At 58.9% G+C, this 20022-nt stretch overlaps 1 protein-coding gene across 1 annotated transcript in view; it reads right to left on the reverse strand.

The window, feature by feature from the left end:
• Positions 1-20022, reverse strand: part of TESC (tescalcin) — a 44188-nt gene that overhangs the window by 9591 nt on the left and 14575 nt on the right. The window contains exon 3 of the mRNA XM_036013803.1: positions 9991-10060. Within this exon, the coding sequence (XP_035869696.1) occupies positions 9991-10060 (70 nt within the window). The remainder of the gene's footprint in view (positions 1-9990; positions 10061-20022) is intronic.

The following is a 20022-nucleotide window of genomic DNA, read 5'->3' on the forward strand; positions in this document are numbered from 1 at the left end:
CACCGGGAAAAGAGGGAGAAAAGAAAGCAACGTCATACGGCGGCATGTCACCGTGTAGCAGGGCCCGCGGGGACAGGGCGGGGACAGGACTGGAAGGCACCGCACTGGCCTATCTCTTCCTCTAACGTCTGGGCCGGCGGGAGCAGGGGGGAGCTGGGCACCCACAAAATGCTTCGGGGAATCCGATAAACATCCCGGCCATTCACCTCCAGGAAAGCAGAGGGGGGTAAGAACGGCACCCCTTTCCGAGAGATCGGAGGCCACTTGTGGCCCACCGTACCCCCAGGGAGAGAGACCCTCCGTGGGCGAGAGCGGTAGGGGTGCCACCCGACCCAGCGGTTTCGCTCCTTGGCGTGTACCCAAGAGAGGGGGGGGAAGCCCGTGTCCACGTGAAAACACGTGCCCGGGTGCTCGCAGCAGTGGCAGCAGGGTTCCAACAGCCGTAACGACGGGACACCCCAGACGTCTGACGCCCACAGACACCCGGGCAAATAAAACTCGGTCCATCCACACGATGGAAAGTCGTTTGGCCGTGACAAGGAATGAAACGTGGCTCCCTTCTGCAACACCAATGGCACTTGAACATAGGATGCTACGTGAGAAAATCCAGACACAAAAGACCAGGAAGGGTCCGACTCTACAACATGTCCAGGACAGGCGAACCCGTGGACACAGACGGCAGACCGCTGGTCTTTGGGGGCCAGGGGGTTGGGGGCAGTGGGGCGTGGTGGGGCAGGACACGCTTGCTTTGGGGGCTGAGGGGGATGTCTGACCACACAGCTCCGTGGACACACGGGAGCCAGCGGACTGTGCGCTTTCCTGGGTGGCTCGAAGGCTACGGGCACTGTATTTCGGTGAAGCTGGTAGGAGACAAAAAGGATGCTGACTTGGGACCGGAGAGGGTGAGTCAGCCCAACACAGTGGCCCCGTCGGTGGGCACAGGTGTCACAGGCCCCTCAAGCGTCCGATCTGGGGGTGCGGCAGTGGCGGCAGTAAGCCCCTCGCCTCCCTGACCTTCCCACCCCAGGCCGCCCTTTGCTCCTGGAATCTGCCTCCTGTTCGCTCTATTCTTTTCCCTGCTCCGTGGATTTTAATGGGCAGCGGCCTTGGAAGGGACCCAGCGCACGGGCTGGTGCTCCCGGGGAGCGGGGAGGCGCGCCCGGGTGGGGAGGAGGAGGAGGACGGATGTCAGCCACTTAGAACCAGAGTGGCCAGGGGAAGACAAGACTGGAAACCAGAGGGAAGCCCGGCTGGGGAGGAGGAGGGGCCACTCCCACAGAGGGTCACCCACTGCTGTGGTCGAGAGGCCCCCCAAACACGTGCTGCCCCCTCTCTGCAGAGAGGACCCGGCCCCGGGCCCGGAAAACCTCAGCTCTCTGCCCCCTGCACCGCTCCTGTCCCCTCCCCAGTGCTCCCGGCGTGGCCCACGTTCAGCGTTTGGGCAAATTCAGGAGGCGGTGTCAGTGGACACCCCAGCGATTCAGGTTCACGGGCACCCAGTTCTGAAGAAGGGAGACGCAGAGCCTGGAGGGAGGGAATACTACTCAGCCATGAAAAAGGACTCGGCACCGACACGCGCTGCCCTGCAGGGGAACCTCGCACACCCGATGCGGAGTGAGAGAGGCCAGACTCAGAAGGACGCGGCTGCGTGACCCCATTCAGAGGCCACGGCCACGGCCGGGAGACCCGCAGAGAGAGAGAGAGAGAGACAGCAGATCGGGGGCTGCCGGGGGCAGGGGGTGGACGGCGGGTGACGTCATAGGGGCGATGGGCGAGTAACAGATTTGCACGTGAGAGGTGTGAAGCTCACTCATGGTCCCACACACACGGTGAGCTCTTAGTTATTATTTTTAAATAATAATGATAGTAATGATAATAATAACAACAACAATAACAACCATAATGACAGCAGCTAACCTCCTACTCTCTCCCCAAGTGTCAGGGACATTTCCCAGAGCTTCACGTTATTACCTTACAAGGGAGGAACTTCTCTCCATCTCCAAGATGGGGAAACTGAGGCAGAGAGGCACAAGAACTCCCGACTGCTGAGAATGACACCGACCACTGACCCGTGGCCGCCCACAGAAGCCCTGGTGGGTGCAGCCCCCCCAGGAGGTCCGGGCTGGGGGGGCCTGGTCCTCGGGGACCCTCCCCACCCATCCTTTGCCAGCCCCCATTTTTGACAAGTTGGGCGCAGGCCTGGAGCCCAGAACCTGGGGAAGGCTGACAGGAGCCCCACGCCCCGTGAAGGCTGGGTTCCGTCTCATGTCCCTCCCTCCCCACTCGCCCCCGGGTGCCCACGGGGCCGGCTGGACCAGCTTGGCCGAGTCACGAAACAGGCTCCGCTTCACACCTGGGGACAGGCCACGGCTCTCGGCCAGAGCTGGCGTGGTGGCAGGTGGTCCCACGATGCCGCCCCAGTGACCAGCAGGGGCGGCCTGCCCGCGAGGGCACCAGGGGCACAGGGCCTTGCGCCGCCCTCCAGGGGCTGGAGCCAGGGGTTGAACTCCCACCGGCGCCCCGAGAACTTTCGCTGTGTCTGGCCCTGCTACATGCCTCCCCAGTTACAGGCGAGCACACGAGGCCCCAAGGGGCTAGCGGAAAAGCTTCAAATCCGGCTCCAGCCGCCTCGTGCCTTCCCGCACTCGCTACGTCCTTTGGGTCTCACGTTCTACTTTAGGGAGAGAGAACAGCACAAACATTCACAGGGCACCTGCTCCCATCCAGCCCCAGAGGCCCCAGCCGTGGCCCAGAAAGAGGGTCTGGCCCACGAGGGAAGGAAGGACATGCTGAGAAAAACCACCGAGGGCGGGCGGATGCCGCTCAGGCCCCGTGGTGCGCCTCGGTTTCCGGTGGCTCCGGGGCTCAGCTCAACTGCCAAGCTGTCCCTGCGGGTTTGAGGTCTGGGGTGGCCCCGGCCACCCCAGGGCTGGCTGGCTCCCGCACTCCTCTGTGCGTCTGCCGTGGGCGGGAGGCGAGAACAGAAGCGGGGGGCCCGGGGTAGGGAGGTTGCGCCAACACCCAGGGGCCTGAGTGGGACTTCTGGGAGGACGCGGAGCGGCTTGCCTGGGGACACATGGAGGGTGAGATGGGGCGTCCAGTGGATGAGCCATCGCTACCTGAGTCTGGCACCCAGAGGTGCCCCAGCCGAAGGCACAAGCCAGGAATGAGTTGGGTCCTCGCCACGGCCAAGACAACCCTCTGTGACCTGCCCCCAACCCGCCAGTTGTCCCCTCCCTGCTCAGGCTGACAAAGCTCGGCCCTGCCTCCCTGCCTTTGAACTTGAGGTCCCCTCTGCCGAGAGCTCCACCCGCTCCACACCCAGCTCCTTCTCTCCACCCTGCTCCCAGCCCCGAGCTGCACCCACCTCCCAGGCTCCTTCTCGACCACCCCCTCCGCCCCGGGGGTCTCCCTCCTTTATCACGAAGTAGAATGGACTCCCCTCTGCGGGAGTCACTCATGGCTCTGGGCCACCCACAGCCCCGCACCCCTAACAGGAGCCCCCCAGGGGTGGAGGGAGCCCCACTTTCACTTGCCACAGCACCCCCTGGGCTAGGCCAGCCACGGAAGGCCCACAGGGCCTGCTCTGGGGAACCAGACCTGCGTCAGGATGAATCCTGGGAAAAGAACCCCTGTGAAAAAAAACACGTGTATGCACGTTCCTGCTAACAGATCTACGGCCGTTTAGAAAGCGTCTTCCTGCTCGAGGACACCTGGGCGCCCTGTCCCACCGCACTGACTGGTGGCTGTGGTGCATACCACACCTGCCCTCCCGCCAGCCCCGAGCGGCTGTGAGCAACCCGGCCGTCCGCTGCGTCCGTCCCGGGCAGCTTTACAAGGGGCGGTGGGTTTCCTTCTCCAATAAATGGGCGTCGTCCTAGCTGAGGCTTTAGAGGGAGGCCCGGGAACCCTTGGGATACACATTCAGTGCAGGCCGGGAAACAGCCTCGACCCTTTCGCTGCTGTGATTCTGAGAAAACAGTCAATTTCTGGCTGCTTGACAGGTGAACAGCCAAGTGACTCAGTTAAAAAGTGACTTCATCTGGAGAAAAGTGGGGTGATCACATGGATTGGAGCTCCGGTTCTTCTGTCAATCAGCCGGCTCTGCTGGGCGACCTTAGCCTCTTTGTCCTCAGTCCTTCCTTCCTTCTTTCCCTCCCTCCCTCCTTCCCTCCCTCCCTCCTTCCTCCCTTCCTTCCCTCCTCCCTTCCCTCCCTCCCTCCTTCCTCCCTTCCTTCCTTCCTTCCCTCCTCCCTTCCTTCCTTCCTTCCTTCCCTTCCTTCCTTCCTAAGGTTTTATTTACTGACTTTTTAGAGAGAGGAGAGGGGAAGGAGAAAGAAACATCAATTGCCTGCCTCTCATACATGCCCCCAACAGGGGACCTGGCCAGCAACCCAGGCTTGTGCCCTGACCAGGAATCGAACTGGTGACTTTTCAGCGTGTGGGACAACACCCACAAACCCACTGAACCACACTGGTCAGGGCTGGCCTCAGTTTCTTAATCTGGAACATGGGGAGATGACGGGAACTTCGAGGGTTCCCACGCCAGTAGGCATTCGGCCCCGAGCCCGGCACACACACACCTGAGCACTCAGGTAGCAGCAGCCGGGGCTCCCATTCATGGGGTTCGTCCTGGGCGAGCCTCTCGCTCCATAAAGTAAGCTGAGCGGGGCCGAGGGGCGCCACACAGGCCTCAGGCGCAGGGACGACCTCTGCTGGCGCCCTGGCGTGGGCCCCTGGGGGCGCCGCTCTGCACGGGATGCCCTCCTGCCAGAACACCTCCGTGTCCTCGTCCTTCCCCACGCGTCTGGCTGCCTCCGTCCCAGGGAGCACTCCATGTTCGGCGGCTTAGCGAATCTAAAAATACGTTCGGCGCACAGCTCTATCTAATCAGGCCTCTCCTGGCCTCCACCCCTCGGCGGGAGGACTCGGCCGAGCCTATTTCTGGGTGTGGGTGAGCCTGTCAGGGCGCCATCAGGAAGTAAAAAGTTGCTGCTTCAGACTGTGGCCAGTTAAAGGGCCCGAAGAAAAGGAAGAAAAGGCGCAAGAGGCCGTTGCTGCGTGCTCTTCACCGTCTACAGTTCATGTCTATTCGAGGGTTATGCGGGGAAGGTCTTCCTTGCCAGGAAGCAGGCTTTTCAGGACGGGACAGGGGTCTCTGCAGAGCAGGTGCTCAGTGAATGCACCTGATGGCCTTTTCCTACGCAAGCATTCCGCCGAGGGGCCCCAGGAGTCAGTGGCGTGTGGTCAGGGTGCATCCAGATTTGGGGGGCGGGGGGCCCTCTTAAGGAAATTAAGAATGCACCATTCTGAAATTTTTAAAAATTAGGTGCTAGGCTGTGAAAGGAACCCAGAGTGGGACCCCCCAATGCCCTGGCTTTAACAGCCTCAGGGTAACCTGCCCCCTGCCCTCAAAAAATCATGTCCTGCCCTGGCTGGTGTAGCTCAGTGGATTGAGCGCGGGCTGTGAACCAAAGCATCGCATGTTCGATTCCCAGTCAGGGCACATGCCTGGGTTGCAGGCCACGGCCCCCAGCAACCACACATTGATGTTTCTCTCTATCTCCCTCCCTTCCCTCTCTAAAAATAAATAAAATTTTTACAAAATCATGTCCTTACATTATTTTTAGAAAGCTACCCCACCGAACACAGGTAGGAAACAGTAGGTTTGAATGAAAATCAACTTTGGGCAGTTTTACCTCGTTTGACTTCTTTTAAAGCCATATTCAATTTATTAAAATCCCGAATCCCAAAACCCAATTTCTCATTAAGCCTTTAAGTTCGACTTGCAAACCTTACTCGTGTGTGTACGAAGCCTGCAGGTTAGAATGGTCACTTTTAAGGGACCTTTTGCCCCCCAGGTTCTCAGATACCCCCCATGGGAGGGTGCAAGGAACTGCTCCCCACGCGCCTCACAGACGGGGGTGCAGGGGCTCCGCCAGGGGACCACAGTCAGCACCGTTGTCGTGGGGCGGAGTGTCCCAGCCTGGTCGGCTTTCCCCGACGGGTTTCCAAACACTGAAGACAAGTCCTCTGTCCCTGCTCCGACACCCCGGCACAGCCCAGGCCCCCGGATGCGCCCAGGGCTCAGGGAGGCCGAAGGCCCAGCCCGAGGTCCCCTAGGAGACCCTTGGCGAGCAGGGACAGGCTGGCTCATCCCTCTGCCCTGGGGAGACGGACGGGAAAGCCCAGGAAACCGAAAGGCTGCCCCACGTCCCTGCTCCGGGGCAGAGGCGGCCTGGGAGGAGGCCCTTCCTGCAGGCCTGTTTGCATAAGACGCTGTGGTCAGCCCACCCCCTTCCTGCAGGCCGTCGCCGGGGCAACTGACACGCGCCTCCCAGCACAGCCAGCCAGACACGGAGCAGGGGCTGCCACCGTGACAACCACACACCTCTCGCCCCGGGACACTAAGGGCAGAGTGTCCCCGGTGGCAGAGCAGGGAGACCCAGGTCCTCAGAAGTCACTCACCAAGTCACAGCTTCCTCATGACAGCAAGACCTCAGCCCTGGGTTCAAATCCCCACGCTACCAACTTTCGAGCTGTGTGACCCAGGCCTGACATGTGGGCTCTCTGAGCCACCTGTCCCGTGAGGCGAACAGGTCTCCCCACCACTACTTCCTGCGGGGGGTTACAGGGCAGGCATAACAGGCTCCAGCCAGACAGCACGTAAACATGCTCGAATAACCGTAGCTGACACGTGTGAACACGTGTGGGCCTTTGTGCCCAGCCCCAGATCAGCACTTTCACTGGGAGCCGGGCAAACCCTCTGAGGGCAACACCATCGATAAGGGGCCTCGTCCACCCCATGCTGCGTAGATTATGAGGGACTTTCTGTTCCTTACACTCACTCGTCTCTCACTTCTGTGCTCACTCACTCATTCACTCATTCACTCATTCATTCACGCACTCCCTCCTTCAGACAGACGCTCCCCGAGCACCTGCACCCGCAGTGGAGCGCTGGGGCCAGGGAAGAAGACTTAGCTGCTGCCCCCAAAGGGCCGACAGTCTGTTAGGGATGGCAGCCGGCGTTCTGAGCTCAAACGTCGGGATGGGGCACCCCCAGGGGGGTGTGGGGGTGGCTGGGGTATCTGGAGGAGGTGGTGTCCACACTGAGACCTGTGCAGAGCGGAAGCCCGTATCTGGAGTCCCTAGTAGGACACAGCTCAAGAATAGGGACAGGACCTTGGGGGCTCCCCCTGGCAGACACAGTTGGGGCCTGCGCACATTTGGGCCGGTGCAAACGGGCAGATGAGGATGGCGGCCCTTGGGGGTGGGAATGCAGGGGAGGGGCAAACAGGGCCCGGGAGGGGGGGCGGCCTGGCTGCAGGGAGGGGGGAGCGGGAGGTACGATGGGTGCCTCAGTGCCTGAGGGCACACAGCCTCCACCCATCCACGCCTGCGGAGCCCCCTGGGCACGGGCCTTGGTGCCAGGTGAGGCCGACCTGACCAGAGCCCTCTCGCGCTCGTTAGCAGTGCAGAGCCCCAGGTCCCATTCCAGACCGAATCGAAACCTGCTTTTCAACAAGGTCCCCAGGTGACCTGCGAACACATGTGTGCTCGCCGTCCGGCCGGGGAGGCGGCAACACACGTTTACAAACACACGTTTACGGCGCCTGACGCGACAACAGTGCTGGGACTGCTGCAGAGAGAAGGGGCGGGGGGCCGGGGAGCCTGCCCGGGGGCTGATGAGGCCCCGGGGGTTGGGGAGTCAGCACAGACCTTCCTGCTGGGACCTAACGGCAGTGCTCGGTTTATCAGAGACATGGAACGCCGGACAGACAGACAGACAGTCAGACAGCCGGCTGAGGCCGGGCGGCGGGGGAGCGGGTGGCGTTCGGACTGGCTGGCGGGGGACAGAGAGGAAGATGCGTTTGCCCAGCTCTGACCGCGCTCCAGGCACTGAGCTCGCCACCCCAGGCTTCGCGACTCGGCGCAGTGGGGGGCCTGTGGCAGGTGTGCTTGTGGGAAATGCAGAGCCCCGGGCCCCACCCCAGACCTGCTGACGTCACACCTGCATTTCAGCAAGCTCCTGGGCGCTCGGCAGACGCACCCATTGGAACAAACTGGCGCAGAAGGTAAGGGTTCAGCAAGTCTTTGCAAAGGCCCGAGAGGCCGCTGGGCAACGCAGTCAGGACTCGGCCGCTGGACACTGGAAGTGGGAGGGGCCGCCAATGGCGTGGCAGCGTCTGCATTCCCCCCTCCACTCCCACCCCGGCCACGGATGACCGCTGCGTGGGGCTCTCAAGGTGGACCCTCACGGCCTCACAAGCAGGCGGGACAATGACAGCGCCGGCTGCCTGACGCCGGTGCACCCAGGTCAGAGCGGCACCGTCCCTCACGCGTCCGCTCATCCTTGACGCTCAGCCCCGACCCCGGGGAGCGTGCTCGCTGCACAGCCGAGACAGGCGCTGAGGAACAAAGCGACCGATCCACGGTCACAGGGCCCGCGGCACGGCAGAGTCAGACGCACCCCCGCTGGGAGCCCCCCGGGGTCCCCCAGCACAGGCACGGACCGTCTGCACAACAACGTGCCCGTGAACTTCTGAAGGAGCGAAGGAGGCCTTGACACTCCCATGTCCCAACAGGCAGCAGGCGAAAGGGTCGCATCTGCTTAGACCTCAAGGTGACCAGCAGAGGTGTTCCCACCCCGCACCCACCCCTCAGCCCCTGGCCACAGGAGGCCGGCCCTGCCCTGGGTAACCACATCGCAGCTCCCCCTGCTCCCCAATCTCTCCCCACCACCAGCCCTGCCCTTGGCTGAGGACCCAGCCCCGCCCCCTCACAGCTCTGAGAAAAAAAACAATTTGCAATTTTGGCCCAAGCCATGGTGGTTGGCTCAGACTTAGTCATGTGACCCCACCAGAGCCAATGAGAAACAGGTGACCTTTGGCTGGGCTCTGGGCTCCCTTTCACTGGGCTTAGACAGTAAGACGTAGAATTAAAGGTGTAAGTCCTGATTGTCTTTAAATCCGCCTTGGACACAATCAGACTGAGACCACGTGATGCTTGAGACCCCCAGAGTCTCAGCTCTGGGGATGGGGCTTTGCGCTGGATTAACAAAACAAGAGAATTTAGCTATTTATGTATCAATTTCCACAAAGCTTAGTGAAACTTAAGTCCGAGGCCTAAGAAGGAGGAAGCTTTCCTGGATTACTAAAAGGCATGTCCTAAAAGTTCCAACACTGCAACCTTAGAACCCCGAGTGTTTGCTTTAGGAAACGCGGCCTGCTAGAGAGTTTCTGGAAGAACAGCACTCGCAGCACCCTGGAAACTCTGGCGGCTGTGGTTCACCTCAAAGCTTCCTCGCCGACCGGATCCGCTGGTCGACTGGGCCCGACCACTGGCCTCACCCCAAACAGCTCAACCACCTTCGAAGACTAAGCTCCCTGTCTCAGAAGACGACACAGCGCAATGCGTGGGTCCTCCTAAACAACGTAACCTGCAGAGCTCTGAAAAGATGAACGCTAAAATCGCCACGTGGGATGGCGATTTCCCTAGTCAGAGATCAGAGGCTGCCGCCCACCACCTTAACGGAGGTTAGAACTAACCGCCCGGAGGAAGCAGAGGCAAGGGATGGGGCCTCTTGGTGACCCCTGAGCCCCGGCCCTGGGCCACACTCGGCAGGGGGCGGGGTCCTGGCATTTCCCAGGCCCTTGGTGGGTCTGGGAGCCCAAGCATGGGAGTCAGGGGTGGGGCAGGGGCAGGGCACGGGAGGGCAGCTGGCTACTCCTCCACCCTCCTCCCTCCCCTCCCCTCCCCTCATGGTATACTTTTCTGATTCCAAAAGGAACAGGTGTGTCTCTTTCCCTCCCAGTGGAGAGAGCACCTTCTCCAGAAGGGACCAAGCGAATGAAAACAACTGCAGGAAACAGGCATCCCTAGGGCTCTCCCAGAGTCCTCCGGCGCCCCGGGAAACAGAGAAATGGAAAGAGAAATTCCCGGAGAGCCAGGGCCCACGCAATGCGCAAACCCCACTGCAGCCGGCCTTACCGAATGGTGGGCTGGTCCCCGCTCAGCTGCTTAAACCTCCGGTGGAGCTGCTCGATCTGGTCCGACGAGACTGCGAAGGGAGAGAAAAGAAAATGAGAGAGAGACAGTGCTGACCACTGGACGCGTAGCGGCCAGAGGGAGGCTGGGGCCGTTCTTCTGCCTCCTCCCTGCCCTCCTCTTCCATCCGCTCTCAGGCTGCCTCCCCCCAGTGCGAACCCCAGTGGCAGACGAGTGTGTCAGCAGAGGGCTCCCCTCCTGCCCGGCGGTGCCGCCCCGGGGGCACCAGTTCTGGCCCCCTCAGCAGCAATACAGTGACTCCTGATAGCAGCTGCTCCTGGGACAGGACAGTGGTGACCCAGGCCACGTTCTCCTTCTCCGTCTCCTGCGAGGTCCTGACCCCTCCCACCCCTGCAGACGGGCCTCTCCTTGCTGAGAAAGGTGCTTCGTGTAGTCACATACCGAGAGAAATACATCGGCCAAAGACAAATACCACAGGATGTCACTTAGGGGTGGAATCTAAAAAAAAAAAACAAAATCCAACAAACAAAACAGAAACAGACTCGCAGATACAGGGAACAGAGCGATGGTGGCCATACAGGAGGGGATGGGGTGCAGGGGCGGCGGCCAGGTGAAGCAGGTGAAGGGGTGACATACAAACGCCCAGGTATAAACACAGTCACAGGGATGCGAAGCCCAGCCCAGGGAACACAACCAGGACTATCCTAATAACTGTGTGTGGTATCAGGTGGGCACTGGACTTGTCAGGGGGATCGTTTTGTAAGTCAGGCAAATGTCTGACTACCCTGCCGCACACCTGAAACTCATGCAATACTGAACGTCAACTGTCATTGAAAAATTAAAAAAAAATTCTTTTAAAGAGAAGAGCAGGGAGGGGAGGAGTGGTTCGGGCCGGTGCCAGAAGTTGCTGGGGAGGCCCGGGAGAGGCACACACAGGTGCGGGCCAGCACCAGCTGACGTCTGTGCTCCGTGTGGGGCCGCCCGGCGAGTGCTGGAATGCGGTCTCAAGTCGGTCGCCACCTGAGCTGGTTGGTGGTGCTTGGGAGAAGCTAAGCTGTGCATGGAGGCTGGCTGCCACCAGTGCAAGGCTGGGGACCCTTCAGTGGACACCGTGATGTGCACTGAGGCCGGCCACCCTCGTGCCCAGCTGGTGGCCGCTTAGTGGGAGCTGTGCACTGAGCCAGCACCAGCGACAGCTCAGGTCAGGCTTGGGCCACTCATGGAAGTCACAGTGCCAGGTGCGACGAGTCGCCACCTGTGCCAGGCTGGGGGCTTCTTAGCAAGAGGTACAGGGCACGTGGAAGCCAGCCATCGCCTGTTGGGGGTTTGTGGACTTTTGAGAGCTTTTAGGGAAGTCCACGGCATGCACTGAGGGGGGCTGCTGGTGAGGAAAAGCTGCTCGAAGCGGCTGGGGCCAAGGGCTTGCATCGGGTGCAGCAGGGTCTCAGGGAATCAGGGGGGTGGGCGGCGGTGGTTGAAGGCGTTAGCCAGGTCAGTGGAGACTCAGGTACGGCATCTGCCTGAGCCTGCCCTGGGGGGGTGGGGCTGCCCCTGCAGCCCTCACCCTGAGTCGGGTTGATTCAGCCCCGCCCCTGTCCCCCCACCCCGTCCCCCCACCCTACGCCGCATGTTCCTGGTGCTCACACTGCGCCCAGCGCTGGAGCCCAGAGTACGTGTCCGTCAGGGACCCCAGCAGCCCTCTGCACCCAGCCCCTGCTGGTTTTCACGGCCAGGCGCTACAGAGACTCTTCTCCCCTTGGGCCTGGGCTGGGGGGCCAGTGTGGACCCCTCACCCCTCAGTGGGGACCCCCGCAGCTGAGATAGCCCTCCTGGTTCTCCACTGCCACACGGGGGCGTGGGACCAGCCTATTTCACCTCTCTGTGGCCCCCGCTGTGCTCCACGTGGCTCCTCCCGTGTGTCCGCAGGTACAGGACCTCTTCGGCCGGTCTGAGCGGTGCTCAGGGCGGTTGTCCTGTTTGCTGTGGTTCTGATGTAGGTTCTGATGTAGTTCCAATGTGGTTCCAATGTAGTTCCGATGTAGGTTCTGATGCAAATCTGATGTAGGTCTAATGCAGGTCTGATGTAGGTTCTGATGTGTTTCCGACGTGGTTCTGATGTAGGTTCTGATGTAGGTTCTAAGGTAGGTTCTGACATAAGTTCTGATGTGGTTCCGATGTAGGTCTGATGTAGGTTCTGGTGTAGTTCTGATGTAGTTCTGATGCGGGTCTAATATAGGTTCTGATGTAGGTTCTGACATAGGTTCCGATGTAGGTCTGATGTAGTTCTGATGCAGGTCTGATGTAGGTTCTGATGTGGTTCCGATGTAGTTCTCATAGTTCTGATATAGGTTCTGACATAAGTTCTGATGTAGGTTCTGATATAGTTCCGATATGGTTCTGGTGTAGGTTCTGATGCAGGTTCTGATGTAGGTTCTGACATAAGTTCTGATGTAGGTTCTGATGTAGTTCTGATGCAGGTCTGATGTAGGTTCCGATGTGGTTCTGACATAAGTTCTGACGTAGGTTCTAATGTAGGTTCTGACATAAGTTCTGATGTAGTTCCGATGTAGTTCTGATGTGGTTCCAATGTGGTTTCAATGTGGGTCTGATGTAGGTTCTGGTGTAGTTCTGATGTAGTTCTGATGTGGATCTAATGTAGGTTCTGACATAGGTTCTGATGTAGGTCTGATCTAGGTTCTGATGTAGTTCTGATGCGGGTCTAATGTAGGTTCTGATGCAGGTTCTGATGTAGGTTCCAATGTGGTTCCGATGTGGTTCTGACATAAGTTCTGATGTAGGTCCTGATGTAGGTTCTAATGTAGTTCCGATGTAGTTCCAATGTGGTTCTGATGTAGGTCCTCATGTAGGTTCTGACATAGGTTTTGATATAAGTTCTGATGTAGGTTCTGATATAAGTTCTGATGTAGGTTCCAATGTGGTTCCGATGCAGGTTCTGATATAGGTTCTGATGTAGGTTCCAATGTGGTTCCGATGCAGGTTCTGATATAGGTCTGATGTAGTTCTGATGCAAGTTCTGATGTAGGTCTGATGCAGGTTCTGATGCAGGTTCTGATGTAGGTCTGACGTAGTTCCGATATAGGTTCTGATGTAGTTCTGATGTGGTTTTGATGTGGTTCCGATGTAGTTCTGACATAGGCCTGATGCAGGTCTGATGTAGGTCTGATGCAGGTTCTGATGTAGTTCCGATGCAGGTCTGATGTAGGTCTGATGTAGTTCTGATGCAGGTTCTGATGTAGTTCTGATGTAGGTCTGATGTAGTTCTGATGCAGGTTCTGATGCAGGTTCTGATGTGGTCGTGTGAGGCGAGCACAGCGTCCGCCCGCTGTGCCACTTCTGACCGGAAGTAAACCTGCCCCTTTTCCAGGCGGCGTCCTTTATGAAATTGGCAAAGCATACCACAAATTGTTTGAGCAATCTGCGTAGGTTGAGTCCAGTTTTTAAGCTTTTACGATGAGTGCGAAGGTGAACACATTTCTGTGTCCATCTTTTTGTGCCTGTTGCATTGATCTCTTTCAGGATAAACCCCCACTGAGCAGAATTACTGAGCTTTTCAAGCACACTTTTCATTGCGACACAACATGCATGCAGACCAAAGTGCATCCCTCGTACATATCCTGATTCACAGATTTTCTGGGAACACGTTTGGGGCACCTGGACCAAGAACTTGAATGTTCCCAGTACCCAGAAGCCCCCACCATGCATCACTCGAATAGCTACCCACGGTCAAGGGCAACCACTACACTGACACCAGAACCAACCCGCTGGCTTCAGGCCACGCCAGAACGCCACCCCAGCAGCTCCACAAACGACACACGGAAGGCGGACTCGGCTGGGGCCAGAGCCCCAGCAAAGCAGATCCAGCCTTGCAGGGTTGGTCCCCGTACACCAGCTTGTCCTCGGAGGCACAGCCAGGCCTCACAGCCAGCCGGCCTGGGAGTCGGCCCCTCCCACCGACATGCCGACAGCAGCCAGGGCACCACGACAACAGACAGGCCCAGGAAACCCACCCACGAGGGACGAGCCTGGGCGCCGGCTCACGTGAACGGGGAGAGGAACTGCTGGGCCTCATGGGACACAGAAAGAACAAAGAATTTCAGAGACTGAGGATAGCTTAAGGGGCCTCAGGGACAACGTCAAGTGCAACAACGTTCAGGTCATAGGGGCGCCACAAAGAGGAGGGAGAGAGAGGGGAGAGAGATTGAGAGTCTGTGGGAAGGACGACGACGGGAACCCTCCCTGAGGCGGCGACAGTCACGGCTGCTGGAGTGACTCTGTGTGGGGTCGGGCCAGGCGGCCACTTCCTGCGTCACAGCCGACACCAGTGTCCGACGGCCGTGCTGCCCACCCGAGACACACGCGAGGTGACGGGCAGCGCCAGCTGCAATCGGAACGAATTTGATTTATTACAGTTGCACATTCGATGTGGAAACGTGTTCCACGTGTAAGGTCTCCGAGCAGTGTGTCGGGAAACCGTAAACACGAACATACACGAGTGTTGAGAGAAAACCTGGACTCGTCTCCCCAAAGTGGTAACAGCGATGATCTCTTCCTACTGGGATGAAAGGCTTTGTTTTGCTTTAATGCATCCGTTTTTCCAAGTCTTTCTTATGCACAATCTGTATTTATTACACGGCATTACACGGCTATATTATAGTCACGCGATGAGTATGTCAAGCACATAATACGGTCCCATATAGAAGAGCCAACGGAGCTTTAAAATGTTGTTATTGATGAATCATCCGTCCTCTGGCTGCCGGCCACGCCCCAGGCACCCGTGTCCTCATCTGCTCCTTACCAGGACCCTGCGACGGACAGAGCGTCCCCACTTTGCAGGAGAGCAAACTCGGTCTCAGGGCAGATGCATGACCGAGTCTCATGGTCCCTGAACTTGAAAGAGACAGGGCCAGGATTTGGGCTCAATCTGACTGGCACCATGTGTGTGGTTTGGTTTTGTTTATTTTATTTTATCGTATTTTATTTCATTTTATTATTTATTTTATTTTTCTTATTTATTTTTTATTTTATTTTATTTTACTTTATTTTTACTGACACCCGCCCCACACTGCCTCCCTCTTGGTGATCGGATGAGACGGGCTGGTTGAACAGTCCCTGCGTCTAACCTGAGGAACGTGATCAGAAACTACAGCCAAACACGCGCCCCTGAGCGGCCTCTCTCAGAGCTGAATTGCCTTGACAACCTCACGCTGGATGAAAGAGGCCAGTCTCCCAGGCCACGCGCGGCACCGTTCCATTCACACAAACCGCTGCGAGAGGCAACTGGGAGGCGGGAAGTAGACCAGGGTGGGCGGGGGGAGGGGCAGCAGGGTCACTGCTCACAGGCACCGGTTTCTTTCTGAGCGGGGCAGGGGGTGAGATGTTCTAAGATGAGATGGTGGTGCTGGCTGCACTACCCTGTGATTACATTAAAAGGGACCGAGTACACAGTCAGCGGGTGAAATGCGGTGTGTGAGTTACAGGTCAATAAAGCCATCGGGAACATAAAAATTACGACATCCTCATGGCAACCACAACGGGCAACGATCACGAACCATTCACCGGTCCCGGCGCCGCGTCAGCCGAGCCCGCGGTGGGCCTTGACTCACGTGACCCTCCGGTCAGTCCCATCGCGTAGGTGCGGTGAGATCCCCACTCTAGAGACGGGGACCCTGAGACTCACCCCAGGTCATGCAGGTCGGGGGAGCCGTACGAACTAGAAAGCACCAGGGACCGGGTGTCTCTAACGCACAGCTTCCAGCCAACGGCACGCCCAGTGCGTGTGCCCACGCACACTTGCAGCTGACACCCTCCAACCCCCACCCCCCGGAGCTCCCTGCACTCTCAGCTCCGGCTCCCGGGCTGACCCTGGACCCGCACAGGACCTGGGGCATTGAAACCCGATACACAGGTACCCGAGTCACACACCGGGGACCGTGAAAGGCCCCTCCTGTTGTCCCCTCGAGGGTTCCTGGGAAGGGAACTTTCCCAGTGTCCCCGATCCTCACCCAGCCCTTTTTCCAGGTCCCCATGAGGTCACAGTTGCCATGGGGACAAGGGGCAGAGACACTGCGGCTTCAGTGTGCCTCGCCAGCTCCTGATCTGGGTGTTAGATTTCACCCTGAGGGAGATGCCCGCCGTCCAGGAGGCTGGCTGGCGGGGGTTTCCTCGGCCCGGTCTCTGACGTGTGTCTGCGTGTCTGTGGACAGCGGCGACTTATCACTCTGTATCCTGGCGTAAACAAAAGCCATGTGCCTGCACGGCCCTATAGGAAGCCACCAGCCACCTGTGGGCACTGACCCCTAAAAGGCGGCCAGTCCACGCGGCGATGTGCCGGAGTATAACACACACACGGGCTTCCAAAAGCTTGTTACACGCCAGCGTGAACTGTCTTGATAATTCTGATACTGATCATCTACGTTGAAGTACTATCTTAGATGGAATGGATTAAATACATGATTAAAATTAATTTCACTTTTTTAAGGTGGCTCCTAGAAGATGGAGAACGACATCGCTCATACAGCTCCTAGAAAACTGGGAACGGTTCCGCCGCCCGTTACGCTTGTCGTGGAGAGAGCCGATCTCCACGCTCTGCACAGAGACGTGGCTCCTGGTCACGGCTCCCGGGGAGCTGGGACGAGGGCATGAGGAGAAACGGGTAAGAGGAGCCCTCGCCATCCGTGTCCGTCTGCACCGGGAGGGGAGGGAAGAGATGCTGAGCCTTGGGATGCCCGGCCAAGGAACCCTGGCGTCCCCCGAAGACGGAGTACTACGCAGCCTTGAAAAAGGGTTTTCTAACTATTGAAGGACTCGGAACAGTGTTCACGGTCCATCGCTGTGTGGACAATTGATGAGCTACAAGATCTCGCTTATCTGCAAGTTCCTACTGATATACGGGCTCATGTGGATTCCTGACAGAACGGTAAATTGTTTCCAAACGATGCAGTTACAGGGCATTTGTCTCCTCACCCCTTATTTCTGCTTAGCTGCCCTTTCCCTTGCCTACGATGAACAGGGATTACCTGTGTGATCGTATTTAAAGTGATGATGGTCAACCTCGATGAGCACAGGGAAAATGAAACCGGTAAGTGTGTGCGGGTGAGGACGTGGAGAAGCTGGAACCCCGGGACGTTGCTGGTGGGGACGGGAGGCAGGGCAACTCGGGGCAACACGGTGCAGCCGCTGGGGAGAGGGTCCGGGGGCTTCTCAGTGAATTAAACACAGATTCACCGCACGACCCAGTCATTCTCCTCCGAAGCGCATACCCGAGAGAAAGGAAAACTCGCGTCCGTACAGAAACTAACCCACACAGACAAACGTTCACAGCAGCCGAAAGGGGGAACCAGCCCAGGTGCCCATGAGTGGACACGCAAAATGGGGCCCGTCCGTACAATGGGATACTCTGCCCCCAAAAAGGAATCAAGTACTGACACACGCCACAACACGGGGGAGCCCTGAACACACTGCACCAAGGGGAAAAGAAGGCAGCCGCAAAGGCACCAGGACACGCAGATCTACAGATGCAGGAAGCAGACCAGGGCCCTGGCCAGGTGGCTCAGCTGCTTAGAGCATCGTCCCATACACCAAAAGGTGGTGGGTTCAATTCCCGGTCAGGGCATGTACCTAGGTTGTGTGTTCAATGGTCAGTCAGGAATGTATCTTTCTCTCTCTCCCCCCCCCACCCCCTTCCTTGCTCTCCAAAATCAACAAATATACACTCAGATGAAAAATTTTAAAAAATAAAATATTTGTGGTATTAAAAAACAAAGCAGGTTAGCGGTTGCCAGGCGCGGGGGCGGGGAGGACTGAGGAGTGGCTGCTAGGGAGTGTGGGGTTTCCTTCTGGCCTCGGCCGCACCTGTAAGGCTGCGGGGGCAGCCTGCAGCCTTCTATGCCTAGCAAGGGGTCACGGCAGCAGGGGGTGGTTGAAGGAATGGCACAGAACACGGGGTCAGAGGCCACTCTCAGGGAGGTGTGGGAGGGGACTGGGGGTGGAGAAACGGGCCTGAGGTCCCATGGGAGGTCCAGCCTCCACCCCCCACTCTGGGGGCAGGGGGGCACTGGCGTTTGCCTACAGCCAGGATGGGGTGGTCAGGGCTGCTCGAGCCCTAGACCCGGGTGCCCGAGTCTGGTGGTGAGGGCCACCTAAAATGTCCCTTGCTCCTTCCAGAATCCATGCTGGCTCTCGGGGGGTTGGGGGACCTCATGGACTCTGGCACAGCCAACCTGTGGCCACTTGACCCTCACCATTCATTTAGAGACATTAACTGAGCACCCGTGGTTTGCCACACACCTGCTAGATGCCGGTGTGCAGACATGAAGACACACGTCACCTGGCTGGGACCCAGGATAGTAAGTGCAGGGAGTCAGCCTGCCAAGGAGGACCCAGGTGGGAGCGGGGCTTCCAGGCTGTGGGATGGGGCAGGAGGTGATGCCCGCTAGGGGCTGGGCTGGGGGCTGGGCTGGGGAGGTGGGGGCGGGCTGGGGGGTGCGGAACTGGGCAGGGGGCTGGGGGTCTGTCCTGGCAGAGGCAGAGTGGAGAGAGCTCAGGGCACCCCAATTCTTCAGCAGGGGTGGAAGGCAGCCAAGGAACGGGGGAGCAGGGGGGCTGGGCAGGGGCAGTCCCACCATTCCGGCTTTGGCATTTAACCTTCACCCTGAGGTCATGGAGGACGCTAAGGCCAGGAATGAGATCCCATGTGCCTGGTGACAGAATGGAGGGTGGATGCAGACACTGGGGCTGAGAACCCCCGGAGACACGGGCAGGTTTAGCCGTCTGGGTGCAGGGGTGGGGGAAGGGGCAGGGGCAGGGGTGTGGGTGGGAGAAGGGGCAGGGGTGGGTGGGGAGCGCTCAAGACACACTTGGAAGGAGCAAGGGCAGCTGAGAGCAGGCCCCTGCTCTCTCCAGGGCTCCCAGGGGCCCCCCTGCCTCCCCCAGCAGCACTGGCCTAAATGCAGGCCCTGGGACACCAAGTGGCATCACTGGGAAAGTCTCGGTGGCTTTTGGGGCCCCTGACGCTCTCCCCTGACACTCTCCTGCAGCAAGTGTCCCAACCAGCCGGCCAAGACTCCACCCTGGCACCGGGGAAGTCCCAAAGACAGAGGTGAGGCAGGCCAGACTGAGGCGAGCTCACATCGCCACCAAGAGCTGCTGCTGCTGCCGCATCCCAGCTTCCTGTCCTGCACACGGGCCCACCCAGGGCCGCCCGCCGCCCCCCTGTGAGGCAGACATAACAACAGCACCGCCTTCACAGAGCTGCTCGCCTGATGAACACCCACCAAAAGCATGTCGCACGAGGCTCTACCGCGCAACACCCACATGTCCGTCAACTGGTGAACGGTCGTCCACACAATGGACCGATCCCACCACACACACAAGACATGCAGTAATGACACACGCCACGTGGACGGCCCAGGAAAGCATGCGTCTGAGAGAAAGAAGCCAGCCACCGAAGCCCACTGTCACAAGCTCCCGTGTACGTGAGGTGGCCAGGACAAGCCAGTCTGCTGAGACAGAGGGTGGGTTAGCGGTTGCCAGAGGCTGTGGGGAGTGGGGTGACTGCTACTGGGCACGAAGTTTCTTTCTGGGGTGGCAAAGGCGTTCTGGAAATACCGGTGGTGTTTGCACCACGCTGCAGCAGCACTTAATGCCATTGACTTAGATGCTTTAAAATGGCTAAGGTGGTACATTTTACGTTAGGGGAGGTTCGCCCCGATTCAAAAAGAATGCACGCGTACACCTGGCACTGGACCTGGCAAGGGGGGACAGGAGACACTGGGGGTGCCCCCGGAGCGGTGACTCCACCCTAAAGCAACAATCCCCCGGCACCTGAGAGGCTGGCTCCAGGCTTGAGCGGGGAGAGGCAGCTGGTTGTGTGCCGCCTGGGGCTGCAGCCAAAGCAGTGACTCATCCTGGGCCTCGCAGCGGGGAAGGGACCTGCGGGGAAGGGACCCGCCCTCACACAAGATGCCTCCCCGCGCTGGCTGCCCAGCTCCTCTC

Source organism: Phyllostomus discolor, chromosome 13 (genome assembly GCF_004126475.2).
Source record: "Phyllostomus discolor isolate MPI-MPIP mPhyDis1 chromosome 13, mPhyDis1.pri.v3, whole genome shotgun sequence".
NCBI classification, from domain to species: domain Eukaryota; kingdom Metazoa; phylum Chordata; class Mammalia; order Chiroptera; family Phyllostomidae; genus Phyllostomus; species Phyllostomus discolor.